The following is a 15,500-nucleotide window of genomic DNA, read 5'->3' on the forward strand; positions in this document are numbered from 1 at the left end:
TTTTAATTATGGTTGGTTAAATTCTGAAACTTTCTTATAAAAATAAAAATTATGTATGGCAACATCATTATGATTGAAAAGGTTTTGATAAGATAAAGGTAGATGACCTGATTACCCCCTCCCACCCCCACCCCCCCCCACCACACACACCCCTTTCTCATAATCCCAGTACAATTTTAGCCGAATGTTTAGTTTGGATGACATGAACCAAAAAGTGGTAGTCTCATCACCACGATGGTTTACTGCCCATACTCTTGAGTGGACCACTGTGATGCATGACTTTGCCTATTATGCAAATCGTGACCTGATTACCCCCCACCAACACCCCCCACACACACACACCCCTTTCTCATAATCCCAGTACAATTTTAGGCCCATGTTTAGTTTGGATGACATGAACCAACATAAAAAGTGGTAGTCTCATCCCCACGATGGTATACTGCCTGTACTCTTGAGTGGACTACTATGGTACATGATTTTTCTTCCATTATACAAACTATTGGAGCCAATTTATCTTAAAACTTGGAATCAAATTCTTTTGGGGATATGCCTCTATGTAATGTAGAAAATACCATATGATAAAATTGGAACACTCACCATTAAAGATTATCATAAAGGTAATACATATTGAGGAGTCAGTGACACAAAGACATAACTCCATTTTGGCCATTCTAACAAAAAAGAGTTTGAAGATAATGGTCCACTTTGACTTATGTAGTTAAGTATATGTTTCACTGGCCATTGATTTCAATGGGGTGCTAAATGAGCTAAATGCTAATGTTTCTGAAAAGTTTGATATCAAAATCTCATTTGGCCAAAAATGGAGTTACGTCTTTATGTCACTGACCCCTCGATATACACATTGTAATATTTTTGCATGACACCGATTTGTCATCACATATCATCATAAAATTATTCATTTTTGTCTCATAATTTATCTCAGCTCGTGGCCAATGACAGAGACAGCTCTGACACAGGTCCAGCAATGTACCGCATCATACAAGGCAACTCTAATGGAACTTTTGTCATTGACCCACTGACTGGTGAGATTACGAGGGTGCCACTCCTCTTGACAGGGAGACAACAGACTCCTATTTCCTGATTGTTGAGACCTATAATGATGGAGATGAAGATGTGCCAACAGACACAGGTGAGTTGGTATTATACTGCAGCAATTTTGGAAATTTTAAAATTGAAAAGGTGCAAAAAATAATTAAAAACATTCAAAAATGGACATTTGTTAAGTTCAACACTTGAAAACCAAGTAAACTAGAGCAGGCTTTGCCGTTTGCAACTGGCAGGGGAGCTTTTAATCGATCTCCTTGAGTGCTACAGGAGAGCACTAGGGAAGCATTTTACTGTACTGTATATGGTTAGCTAGAGTAACATAGTTGTCAGTGTTATGACCAATAATAGTATTATGATAACTTAACATCAAAATTAGTGACATTTTGCCCGAATGGATCAAATGAGGTCCTTGGTTCAACTCCAGCTGGCTACAACTTGCTCAGGTATAAACATTAAACATCGAATTAGTTGGCCATCAGCCATGGGTTTATTAAAAAGGTGCATGAATGTCTTTTTTCTTCCTTGGAGAAATTTGATTTGTATAATTACTATCCAGGCTCATTTTCTTCATTGCTTTATTTGTATTTAGTGTATTTTTTCATTTCCCCAGCTCAGATTCATTGTTTGTTTTTTTCATTGCTTTCCTCTTTTCTTCCACTTTGTTTATTATCTCACATCTCTGATAAATAAAGTACTAATTTCATCACAAAAGATGTTGACACATTCCAACTCAATCTTCATTTACATTGTTTGAAATCAGTTAAACAATTGTTCCATACAAGCTTCCTTTCCCAATTCTGAACTGACGAGATCCCTCTCATTCTATATTTGAATTATAGCCATAGTAACAATCAACATCCAGGATATCAACGATGTGGTACCATCGTTCTCTCAAGATGTTTACACCAGACCAGATTTCCCAGAAGATTCTGACATTGGTACAACTGTCATCATCATATCAGCCACAGATGAAGACTTGGGAGCTGGAGGACAAGTTAGATATGAGATAGTTGATGGTATGTGTGAGTCTGTGTTTGGGGATGTTTAGGGGTGTGTGTATGGGGTTGTTTAGGGGTGTGCATTTGTATATCCATCCTAATGAGGACAGGTAAAATGGACCTTGTATCAAAAATAAAAATGGAAGGTCCGCTGTGGAAGGTCCACAGGTGAAAGGTATAGGTCGGGTTGCATTACGGAACTTGTGTTTTACAGGTTAGGTCCCCAGTATGTCAATTAGAAATGGATGTTTGTGTCCTCGATTAGATGGGATAAAGTTATGGCTGTGAAATCTGTTGGTAATAGCTGATGCCTAGGAACTGAGGATGTCCACAGTTACTGGATGGTGTTACTAGATAAAAAAACACAAACATTAAAACACATTATTAATAGGGACAGCATTTGGAGGTGTAAGGACAGTGACATTTTAAAGAGCCCCCAAATAATACTCAAACTTGTGTGTCCAAGTTGGATAATGAAAACTCCAATCAAAGTATGGATGTCCATGTTACGCACATATGTAAAAGCGAGTATGATGCATCGTAAAATGTTTCTGGTTGATAAGAATGATAATTTTGATGAATAATCTATTTTGCTAACGATCTATTTTGATAAATTAACATCTTCCTAGATAACTATAACTAATGATATTCAGTCTTTAATAATATTGATTTTTCTCCCCCCCCCCAGGTAATAATCAAGGCTATTTCACCATTGACCCTGTTACTGGTCTCATCACCTTGGTAACCAAACTGCCTAGTGTAGAAACAATATCAACCTACAACTTGACCATCCGAGCAAGAGACCAGGCTTCACCAAACCATGTCAGCTTTAGCGATGTTGTTATCCACATCCGGCCTGCTCTGGAGGTGGTTCCTCAGTTTACAATGTCTAGATATGTTGGTAATGTTACTGAGAATGCAGACTTTGGCACTTTAATATTAGAGGTAAGATAAAGGCTGAACCTACAGGCCTTTCAGCTTAACCATTCAAAGGCTATACCATAGTGCACATTGGTTACTGGTTCAAGCCTGGGCTCATACACCTGTTCCGAATTTTGATATGCCATAGGCTTTGTGTTGTGATCATTTCGATCAGTGGTTTGTAACAAAGAAAGCGTGAGCCAGTTGACCTAGCAAAGGTCATATTCTAATGTGGACTATACCAGCGAATTAGCACATCTCTATGATACTAACAAAGGTACAAAAAAATGAATTTTGATCATTTTTTACGATTTTCCAAATGAGCAAATCGCTGACTTTTTGAATGAGCCTTTAAGTGGAATTATGAAGCATTATGCTTGTACCTTTATGTGTACTTCTACATTCATGCAGGTCATGGATTTGCACTCTCAACATTATATCTGTTATCATTGTGATGCTAAATCAACTTTGTGTAACTTGTATGACACAAAAGTTTCAAAATTATCATACACTTTGGCTCTCATTGGGCTATTCCATTTAAAATACACACTACCCCTGTGGAAGATTTTGGAAATATCTTCCACAGGGGGAGTATGAATTTCAAATGAAATTAACACATTGGCAGCTCCATTTGAAACTCACTCTCCTTCAGGGGAAGATTCAGGTTGAATCTTTCTCAGAGGGTGTATGAAATTCAAATGGATCTTCCTAATACACTCATTCCATTTGAAATTCATACTCCCATGTGGCAGATATTTCCAAAATCCTCCACAGGGGTAGTGTGGATTTTAAATGGAATAGCCCAATGTGTAGTCTAGAATTTCACAATATTTTTTTCCTTTACAGGTATTAGCGACACTCCCAGACGGCTCTTTCATTTCATACACCATAGATGAGAATGTCAATCCTACTATATTTGATCTGTTCAGTCTTCATCCAAATTCTGTAAGTATTTTCAATTCTTTTAAAAATGGAAGATCGGAATTTACACATCTTCAATATGCTTTCAAAAGGGGAAATAGCTTTGAAAAATATCTGAAAGTTACTGACAGTGACTAATTCTGCCTTGTTTTGTTGGGCTTATGCACAAACCGACGATGTACGCTATCACAGAGTACACTAGAAGGCTGACATCAAATTGTATGTTTTTATAAATCTTCTTATGTATAGTTCAATCAGCTAGTAATCGGCAGGATTTATTAGGCTATTACTACTACGCCGTAAAGTAGACCCACACTAAGAGTGACTATAGTTGACCTGTCTGGTCTAAATTTTGTATGTTAAAGAAAGTAGACAATAGTATAGGACTTAAATCAATAATTTGTGATGTTTCTTGTGATATCACAAGACAATAATTCTCGAAATAAAATATATTGATATTAGTCCGCGATGTTATAAGGACCGCCGATTACGAGCTGATCATAGTATATGTCTTTTTACAGGGTGAGATCACAGTGGAAGGCACCATAGATAGAGAGCGGGGTAGCTTCTACACCTTCACTGTGCTTGCTTACAATGGTGGATCTGTACCAGGATCAGCTGCTGTAAGTTACTTGTTTGTTTGTTTGTTTGTTTGTTTATATAAAATAATGTATGATCACTATACTGAGTTTTCAGCAAATCACTTCTGCTGATTAACGCGTAAAAGGAACTAGGCCCCGAGATGCTACGCAACTTGACCAGCGAATGAGGTGCCAATGTGATGATGATGTGATTCAATTAGCCAATCAGAACCCCACTTCTGTGTTTACACCATAAACAGCGCCAATCAGCAGAACGCTGAAGAACATTGCTGAAAATTATAGTATGGTATGCTATGTGTTTTTTTAATCAAGGTGACTTTCAACCCAAATTCGCCAAATTCTGCGGCAAATTGGTTCACTGTGAATGACAGTTTTTCTTTTTCTTTTTTGTGATTTTTTTTTAGGTAGGATTCTCAAACAAATTTTTAATTTAATACTACTTTACCATGAATTAATGATATTTTACATCCTTTTGCTTACATTCCATGAAATTGCATCCAGCTTAATCCGACAAACCTTTAGTTTCTAATGTGTACCACTAATATTCATCAGATGGAATTCAGTGGTATTTTGATGGATTTTATGCCAACTCTTTCTGACTGTCAATGTATAAAGTAATCTTTTCAATGTGTGATATTTTTATACAAGAGTCCAAATATTCCAATTTTAAAATTGAATTTCATCATCACCTTGCACAGGAACCAAAATGTGTTATTGCTAAAATCCTTGCATCTCCAGTGTAGATATGAGCTTTACAATACCAAGTTTTTAATATTGTTGTTAGTCCTATATAATTTGTTGTTAGTCCTATTTTACTCAGTTTCTCAATTTCAAAATGCAGCTTTGACCTTGTTAGTTCAGCTAGAGTCACATAATAGGCTTGAGTACATGCTCTTGATGTGAAATGAAAGAATAGATGAACTCTGAATAGAAAATAAAAAAAATCCAGTAATGATTCCACCTCTTCCATCTTTAAAATGTCTCTTCAATCTTGAACTCCATGGCAACTACTGCATTAATTACTGAGCCCATGATTGATACAAAATATAATCATCTGAGTAATCAATCAAAATAAAGCTTTTAAGCTTCAGCCCCACTGACGATTCTTGCCATATATGAGATTGGATTAACCCCATGAGAACTACCTGCCGATTTGTCAAAAAGAAGTTTTCATTATCAATTGGACCAATTAGCAACATTGTTAGAATAATTTCACCACACAAAAAACTGGGGTGAATTATTTGCAAAAACTCCATTCTGATTGGTGATTAAAGTGAAGATATCATGTAATTGACCAATCAGAAGCAATGTTAGATCGGGGGGTTAATACATGTAGAGGCTGATAATTTGGTTGATAGTGCACATGGAGTTAATGTCTATTTTGTCTTGTCACTACAGGTATGGGTTCATGTTCTTGATGAGAATGATAATGCACCAGTGTTTGTGTTGAGACCTAATGAGAGAATGATGGTACAAGAGAATCTACCAGTAGGCACGGTGGTAGCAGAGTTTGATGCTACTGACGCAGACATGGGACTGAATGCAGAGGTAAATAACAATGATTGTGATTGATTTAATATCTTCATTTTGAAGTTTAATTATACTTGTGGACCAATCTGTACCCATGTAATTCAGGGATAAAATAAGATAGGATGAAAAAGGCACTTTCTGTATTGTATCTTACTCAAAATTTGCTGCTCCTGGGAAATGTAAGACATCACAATTTTATAAATTTTCTTGGTCATTTTATTTTACTTTGTTGATTTTCAAGCGAAATTGAGCAGCGACATACATTATACAAACACTGTACTTACATCTATCTGATTGAATGCAAAAGTGTAGTGACAACAGTGAGAACCTATGCTATTTTTAAATAGCTGGTCAGAAGTTAAATTGACCACAAAAGCATAAAGGAAAATTTATACATAGTCTCTCTGTTCAATGCCATTTTAATCATTAATCCTTATTGTTATTCAATGTAGGTCATCTACAACATCACGTCTGGAGATGATATGGGTCACTTCCGTATTGAAATTACATCAGATGGTGTCGGTCAAGTGGTCACTACAACACCACTGGACAGAGAAACCATTGAAACATATAATTTGGAGGTAAGTGCTTAGGAAATCAGCTGTGTCTTCTGGTATTTTAAAGCAATCATATGCCGAAAATGTAGAGTTTCCTCATTTGTTTATAAAATTTATAATTAAGGAAGGAAATGAGATTTTTGATTAATTCATTTTGCTATAAAAATCAGTTGGCAAGCTCTTCAGACTGACACACTGACCTAAGATTAAAAATGATTAAAAGGAGAGTTTCTGGAAAGGAGTCAATATGTTTAATGACAAACTAAATTAATAGCCTACAAAGTTTTAAGAATTTCAACTAAATCCCATATTTTGGCTCCCTATGGTAATACCCCTAAACTCACACACAATATTAACAAAATCAGTCAAACTTAAGTTGCCAAAGATTGTGATCCATTACATTAAAAATGTTTTGAAATGGAAGAATTGTATCTTAATGTTTTAAATATTTTAAATTAAAATTTCAAGTTGAAAACTTAACCACCCTATATGTGTTTATTCTCACAGATTACAGCATCAGATCTTGGTACACCAGTTCAGAAATCATCCATTACCTTTGAGGTGGTTGTGACAGATGTCAATGACAATCCACCAAATTTTGCCAACTCAAGTTTCACTGGTATCTCAACAGAGGTAAGGAAGTTATATGTATACTAAGAGTACTAAGGTAGAAGGAGTGGCATGCGGAAAGGGGGCTAATCCCTGCATTCTTGTTGATATATTGGGTGGTAAAGCACTCAGGGGGAAGTATATAAATCTTTGAGTAAATTGAGAGCTTGCCTTTTCCTCATTCCCCTTACATATAAGATTACTGCTGAGAAGAATGAGAAACACTTTCTAGAGCTTCATGAATAACGATAATGCAAACCTGTCATATTGTTGTACCATGAATGACGACCAAATTAGAAAGGGGTACCTCTGCCATTTTTCAGCAAATAATAAAATGTTTGAACATACAGGAAGATTGATTCAGACTTCATATTTTCAGAATTTCCTTGGAACAGATTCCTTGGTCTAAACATTTAGTCTTTACATGACAGATATTTAGATTCTCAAACAATTGATACACAATCAGTATCTTCTACTCACATTTTGTTTCTTTTCTTCCATTCCTACAGGGTACCTTATCCAACACACCCGTTGTGACAGTGATCGTAGATGACAGGGACATCCCGTCCTCCAACAACCTTGAATTTGTCATCATCTCAGGTGATCCTGATGGTGTCTTCACCATTGATTCCACAGGGGAAATCAGACAAACAGCTCAGCTTGATAGGGAGACACAAGCTTTCTATAATCTCACTGTTCTTGTAAGGGACAACTCGTATGACAGCTCATATCAGGTATGTGTAATTCAGTTGTTGGTGTAATGTTTTAATTTTGTTCACTATTAATTATTTGCAAACTGAATACTAGTAACAAGGCATTGCCTTATGGGTATTGAGTGTGGAATTCTTAACTCTTGAACATTATACAAATGTGACCATCCACCACGAAGTGGTAGTAAAGTCGGCTCTAGATCATTTTCTGTTTATTGCAGATTTTGAAAGAATGTACTTTCAGCTTTACAGTAACACCTCAAACAGCTTCATCGGACATCTAGAAATGAAGTTATGGTTCATCAAAGGTCAAATTCCTAGTATATTTTACATAGAAATCCAAATCTGTTTTTGATTGTATCTCAAAATGGAAAATGCAGACTTTACGACCAGTTTTTGGTGGATGGGCACAAATATTGAATGCCTGAGTAGGAAATGGTAAAAGGTATAACACAATAACAAATTTTACCTTTGCCTTGTGAAAGACAACAATCTATATTTGACAGTAATATATTTATACCATTACACAACACAGGCAGGCAACATTTGTTGTTATATAATGATCATCTATTAAATTCTATTAAATGGCTTAAATCAATGTTTTCATTATATTATAAATATCAGCACTGTATCTTACCAAAAGGATTTAAAGATGGGCAAACCCACAAACCCATGAACACAATATCTGTTTGTCTTTCTATGTCTCTCTCTGTCCTTTTCTCTGTCTCTGTCTTTCTTGCTCTCTCTCTTCTCTCTTTTTGCTTTTTCTCCCTCCCACTATCTCTCACACACACACATACTTTCTCTCTGCCCCTTTCTAAATACTTGCTGATCAGACAACTTAATTCTCATTACCTGCAGACAACAACCTTTGCTTATATCACGATTGGCGACACCAACGACAACCCGCCACAATTTGTGGGGGCGCCATACATTGCCAACATAACGGAGGGACCTGATTCCAATAACAAGGTGGTTGTTATAGTGAAAACGGAGGATGGGGATACTGGTGTAAATGGAGAGTGATTTATACCATTATTGGAGGCAATAATGGAGGAGAGTTTGTCATCAATTCAACCACTGTAAGTACTGTTATTATATTTATCTCACATTATGGAATAACTTTTCAATAAGAACGAGCTTGTGTGCATGATTATTTTGCACATTGTTCATGCATTAGGCAATTAAGAATGCTATACATAGGCATGTCCAGAAACCAGCTTACCCTGGGGCCTCGGAGTGCACCCATGGCTGAATACTGTATCAGTGGTTATGTTTTATTTTCGCAGATTTCGCAAATGGAGTTCCGTCCACGAAATTAACACCTCACAAATATATGTAATAATGTGTTGCAAGTATAGGGCAAAACTGGGCATCTGCAAAATAATAATCGCTAAAATATCACTCTCATTCCAAATCGCAAAAATAACTGTACAATAAAATTACCACTTACACAGTATCTGAAATATGCCAAAAATAGGCGATTTTGATTTTTTAGAAAACCTGCAGGGCTGAAGCCCTCCAAGTCACCCTTGGACATGCCACTGTTATACATGTATAATATCTTCCCATTACAAAATTTGATGCCACAAAAGTATTGTTGTATATTCTAACAGGACCATTCCTACATGGAAATATGGATGGACAAAGATATGTCATAAACTTTGAGAAAAACTAATTTTGTATTACACAGACGGTAAAATGATGATAGATAGATGTACAGTTATATTATCTTCACATTGTTTTATTCTAACAGGGTGAAATAAGTACTATTACAGACCTTGACCGTGAAACAAAGGACATGTATAATTTGGTGGTCATAGCTGTAGATCAGGCTGAAAGGGAAGAGGACAGACAGACAAGCACTGCCACTGTAAGTACAATTTCTTCACTATAGTCTGTATACCTTTCTCAAGTCAGTAATTTAGATGCTGTTTTTTATTGCATCTCTAAATGTAATGATGAGAAGTATATAAAAGTATATATTTTCAGAAAGGAAATTATGCAAGGAACCCAACTAGCATAACAGATTCCTGCAAAAATTAATAGTTTTTGAGAAAATCTCAAAATTTGATTTTACATTACTGATTCGCTGGTTCCCTGCGTCATTGGTCTCTCGCCTGCTCTCATGTCTTAATTCCACCCAAAAATGAAGGGCAGTGGTTGATTCAAGTTTACTCTTAGCGTGTGAAATTTGCTGGTAATGTTCTTTACATATGTTTGTTTTGCTTATTTCCATTTTAAATTTCAAACTTGGTATTCTGTGGACATAAATGGTTACTTCATAAATTTAGCATATTAAGTTTTTTTGAAAGTAAACTTTTGCATAAACCTTTTAATATTTCTCTGTTGGAAAGGGAAAACAGCATTACAAAACAACAACCTATTCAACCATTATTTTCTTTCTGTTATGTTATAGATCACCATCACAGTGGAGGATATCAACGACTCTCCACCACAATTTGAGAAACCATACAATGGACCATACGTCATATCGGAGGGTGTTCCCAATTCATATATTGGCACATTTGTGGCTATTGATTTGGATGGAGACGGCACTGGAATTACTTACAATTTAACTGGAGAATATAGCGGTAGGTCTTTTCTTCTTTTTTTTGGTTTTTTGCTTGTTTTGAAAAATTTTGTTTGCTGCCTTCCTGTTTATTGCTCAACCCAGAAACCTGGTATACTGAATTTGTTATCTGAAAACAAAAGTAGTTGTTGTTTTTTATGAGCTTCAAAAGTTTTAAATTGAAAGACACTCATAAGTATGAAAATATATTCCAAAATAAATTCAAATATACCTAGCATCAATTTGCATTTTGATACTTTGCAGCAGAATTAGTTTGTATTCAGTAAAAATTAAATGTCTTTTTTGTGTGTTTTGTTTTTAGATTTATTCATCATTGATCCAGAAACAGGGGTGTTGACCCTACGCCCAGACCGAGTGTTAGACTTTGAAATATCCACTGGATTTAACATCACAGTGATTGCACAGGATACCGGAATGCCTCCCCTTACTGGAACAGTAAGTAGATAGGCTTGAAACTGAATCCAGTAATGCACTTCATTGATGGCAAGAACTGTCATAAAAACTGTTCAGTGTCTTTTTTTTTTGCAAATCATCCCCAATAAATTGATTTTGTGTTTTCAGGGAAGATCAAAGGTGCAGCTGAGTTGAAGGATTTAAATGAACACTCTTTGGAATATTTATATAAAACTTTGTATAATACTTGTGCATTCTTGAACGAATTGTTATAATAGAGATTGATAGCATCTACGATTTGTCATATGACTCATTAGTAACCAATCGGACGATGATAATCCATGCATGTATAATGAATGTAATTCATAATATTTGCTGTACTTTTAGGTTGGGAAGCGCTGCTATAGTGTTTGATCAAAATTGCCAAACAAATGCAGCCCAAATTGAAGGTCAAACAATCAAAAGTCACCCAGTTTTTCTTTTAATCATTGCTTTTTATGGGACAGGAAACTCCAAAAGTCGCTTGAGGAGCCAATGTTGAAAACTTTCCCTTTTCATAACCATTGGACAGGAAATTCTCTTATGTTGTGGGAAAATCCTCAAAAGTTTCCCAATTGGGCTTAAATTACAGAGTTGGCAATCCTGTGCTTGAATCTTGATTGCAACATTATAATTAATTATAATTAATATTTTTATAGTTCTTATAGAAATGTTTGCACATATTTGTTTCTCCTTTCAGACCGTCATAGAAATTGTTGTCGACAATGTCAATGACAACACACCTCAGTTTGTTGGGACACCATATGAAACCTCAGTCAATGAAAACACTACTTTGGGAGAAGTTGTATATGTTGTCAATGCCACTGATTTAGATGGTTCTGGCGATCTGAGGTTTGAGATCATTGGTGGTAATAGCGCTAGAGCATTCCGTATTGACCCTGTGGTGAGTTGTTAATTGTTAACAAATTTGTTAAACAGTTTATTGTTAAGACATGTGATACATTTAGATTTTATTCTGTCAGTCCGACATCTGGGCTATTTCTAGTCTCTGGCCAATACTGCATGTGGCTCATGGTTTGTTATGAGCAAGAGAAAACAGCTGTGAAGGAGGCTACATAGCGATGTTGTTCACTCCAACTTGGAGTGAAATTCAGTTCTGGAAGAACCAACACTTAAAGAAAATTTGGAACTTATAGCAGTATTCGTATGGAGATGAGGCTAACACTTTTTTGTTCATACCATCTGTATGAATTTTATTTCAGGCCTAAAATTTTACTGGGGTTATGAAAAAATATGAGCTTAAAGTGGACGGGTCGGGTAAGGCTGTCATATGGGTCATCACCTTTAATCAAACGTATTCATATTGTATATTTTATTACAGACTGGGGAAGTGATCCTGGAGAAGACCCTCAACTATGACATAGTAAATGTATACGAGCTGCTGATATCTGTTAGAGACAGCCCTAATGATCCTGACAACTCACTATCGGTAAGTTTAATCATGTTAATGTTTTCTCCAATCAAATCAAGTATAGTTTTTAGATAGTGCAAGAGGTACCAGGTTCAAAACAGATTGGAGTTGACAACAATAATTATCATTTACTTTCTTCATTACTGCATTTGGGCTATTCCAGTTAAAATCCATACAACCCTTATGGAAGTCATGATGGGAGTGTGTATTTTAAATGGACTCACCCATTCAGGTCAACCCATTTGAAATTCACACTGCCTGTATGGAAGATAAAGATCATGTCTTTCATATGGATTTCAATTAGAACAAACCATTTGAACAGTGACATGAAGACACATATCTCACAAACCTGAGGTCATGGGTTTGATTCCTTAGCTGGATCACTTTTTATATTATTATTATTATTATTATTATTATTAAATATTTTAAGACAGCATAACTGTTGATACCTTATAGAAGCACTTATTGTTTAATCATTCATGCAGGTAAACACCGTATTGACAATCAATGTAATTGACTCCATGGATGCACCACCTAGATTCCCTGGTGATAGCGCTTTCTTTGGCAGTGTGCTGGAACATTCATCAAGAGGTACTCTGGTTGATATGGTAAGTTCAACTAATATTTGCTTTATTTAGTAAATGTAGGAATATGAAGGGAATTGATATGAAACTGCCGATAAAGGGACAGTTTGTGAAATATCTGATGCAAGGATTACCGTAGATGAAATCAACTACTGTGACAACTCAAACAATGACAATATTGACAATGATTAGAAATGATTGATAATTGTGTGCAAATAGTGCTTGATTCACCACTATTGTTTCACTTTAATAATCCATCACAGATTGAGCCCATAGAAGCCATAGATGAAGACTCTGTCACTCCTCTCTCATACAGTATTGCTGGCGAAGGATCAGAGATATTCAGTATTGATACTGGCACAGGTAAGACATACACTGTTAAAACACTGGGTAGTTTTTACCCATATGGGGTTCAATTCTGTATGAATAAGTCAACTGTTAGGTAAAAAAGCCTTTTCAATGGAAATAAAACATAAGATTTTCCCCAACTTTTTCATAATTTGCCCAACATTGGGTAAAACTTACCAAACATTATAACAGTGGTTGTATCATGTCATGTTACTGCATATGTGTGCAAATGTGATTGCCAAGAAGTAGTAATAATCAATGTGACAGTCACAAGTTAAAAAAACAAAGATGACATTTTAACAATTTTACACTCCATATCCGAACCGGTTAATTTACTGCGAGTTTTAGAAAAATAGAATAAGCATAATTATTCATTCTGAGGATATAATGCACCATCACTTGGGGCAAGCCAACAACATTGAAAGTCAAATAAAAAAAATGTCACTTGAATATCGTCCATAAAATAGAACTGTTAGCAGTAGGACATAAAAAACTTAATTTGTACAACTTTGTACAACCAATCTTTTTAACAGGAATCTTGCGTGTTGCGGACCGAAACCAATTGGATCGTGAAATCAAAGACATGCACACTTTCACCGTCATAGCAACAGATGTCAAAGGTCGTTCTACGACAGGTACTGTCACTGTCACAGTCCTTGATATTAATGACCAGCCGCCATCCTTCATTCATGCTGTCTACAACTTCTCCATTCCTGAGAACTCAATAGGAGGTAATAACTCTTTTTTTTTCTAACTTACCTCAATTTGGGCCAGAAAAGAGAAACACAAACACTTAAAAGAATGTGGTATTACTAAGTATATAAAGTAAATTTGATATAAGTTAGTGAGTCCTAATGTGCTCATTGTCAGGCTACAACAATTTGACTGCAGCAAGAGCTCTGAAGTATAGTCATCATTGATCACACTCTTTAAGAGTGCAACATTCTTTTGCATAATATTAGGTAAGTTGTACAGAACTCCGCTAACAGATATTCTGTCTGAAATGCTAAAATTGACCAAAATTATGCAATTAAGGCTGTTAAGTGCTGATGATTCCAAGCAGCCCGATTTTTGGTAAGATGCACCAGGATGTTTTGAGCCACTGCAGATAGGTTCCAAGTAGCCCAATTTTTTTTGACTAAACCGGCATCACTGCATATAATTAAAATACCACATTGGCAATTCAGTATGTGGTTCTAGTCATGGCAAACTGTCATAAATGTTGCCAGTATCTTATTAAGTTTTTAACCATTTCTTTTCACAGGTTTCTCTGTGGGTCAAGTGTTTGCAACAGATATGGATAGCAGCAGCACCGACACTCTACAGTTCACTATTGTCAGTGGAGATGAAAACAACTTTGTTATCAATGAAGATACTGGAGAAATTACGGTATGTACTAACTAAATCACAAATAGATCTGGGTAATGTATAAGCAAATGAGTCAATCTATATCAGGCCCATGCCATGAACATCATAAGCTACAAACTGTATCACAATGATAGGTACACATCAGTTTTCATTGACGATGGATGAGCATGATGCATCAAATTTCAACATAAGATAATAACATGATGCATCAAATTTCAACATAAGATAATAACATGAGTCATAAACTATACATTCTGGACATTTTCAAGAGTATACAGTGTTGCATTTTCAATAAATATAAAAAATGATGGTTACCAATTATTTTGATACATCCTGTATTTCGAAAGTGCAGTACATTGTGTTGGTGTTTAGGTGCAAAACGAAAGGAAACATGATATGTCACCATCATGACAAGTTACAAACCTTAATGTGTATGTAATCCAGTTCCCACAAACTGAAATAAGAGGTATCATTTTTGAGATGTTCATTAAAAAATTTTCCCATATCTTTCTAATTCAAGGTTGCTGATGGTGCCAGTCTCAATCGTGAACTGAAATCTGAATATATTCTCACCCTGGCTGTGTCAGATCAAGGCACCCCACCTCTGACTGGAAATGGAATAGTCTACATCAGACTCACTGATATCAATGATGATGCTCCGACCTTCCCCGCTGATAATCTTCAAATCGTCAAAACCATCCCAGAAAATTCACCCATTAACACAGTCGTCACTCAAGTGACTGCACTGGATCGTGACATCGATCGCGGAGATCGAGTGCGCTATAGCCTCCGTCGAAGCAATTGGACCTAACGGTGTTGAATTAACA

The 15,500-nt window shown here is 35.9% G+C and overlaps 3 protein-coding genes across 3 annotated transcripts in view; all 3 read left to right on the plus strand.

The window, feature by feature from the left end:
* The window catches only part of LOC140171359 (cadherin-23-like), a 98,980-nt gene extending 96,033 nt beyond the window's left edge, over positions 1–2,947 (plus strand). The window contains exons 34-36 of the mRNA XM_072194600.1: positions 944–1,150; positions 1,908–2,084; positions 2,755–2,947. Coding sequence (XP_072050701.1) covers positions 944–1,102 — 159 coding nt within the window. The 3' untranslated portion in view covers positions 1,103–1,150; positions 1,908–2,084; positions 2,755–2,947. The remainder of the gene's footprint in view (positions 1–943; positions 1,151–1,907; positions 2,085–2,754) is intronic.
* Positions 1,121–8,942, plus strand: LOC140170767 (cadherin-23-like). The gene is made up of 10 exons (XM_072193993.1): positions 1,121–1,150; positions 1,931–2,084; positions 2,755–3,011; positions 3,834–3,932; positions 4,430–4,531; positions 5,909–6,058; positions 6,493–6,621; positions 7,105–7,230; positions 7,716–7,940; positions 8,778–8,942. The coding sequence occupies exons 1-10, from the start codon at positions 1,121–1,123 to the stop codon at positions 8,940–8,942; spliced, it is 1,437 nt and encodes a 478-aa protein (XP_072050094.1).
* Positions 8,861–15,484, plus strand: LOC140171361 (cadherin-23-like). The gene is made up of 11 exons (XM_072194602.1): positions 8,861–8,998; positions 9,673–9,789; positions 10,336–10,510; positions 10,811–10,944; positions 11,642–11,845; positions 12,284–12,391; positions 12,859–12,981; positions 13,221–13,320; positions 13,839–14,036; positions 14,570–14,694; positions 15,194–15,484. Exons 2-11 carry the CDS (start codon positions 9,718–9,720, stop codon positions 15,482–15,484), a joined length of 1,530 nt encoding a protein of 509 aa, XP_072050703.1. The 5' UTR covers positions 8,861–8,998; positions 9,673–9,717.
* The last annotated feature ends 16 nt before the right edge of the window (positions 15,485–15,500 follow it).

This window comes from Amphiura filiformis, chromosome 15 (genome assembly GCF_039555335.1).
Source record: "Amphiura filiformis chromosome 15, Afil_fr2py, whole genome shotgun sequence".
Lineage (NCBI taxonomy): Eukaryota > Metazoa > Echinodermata > Ophiuroidea > Amphilepidida > Amphiuridae > Amphiura > Amphiura filiformis.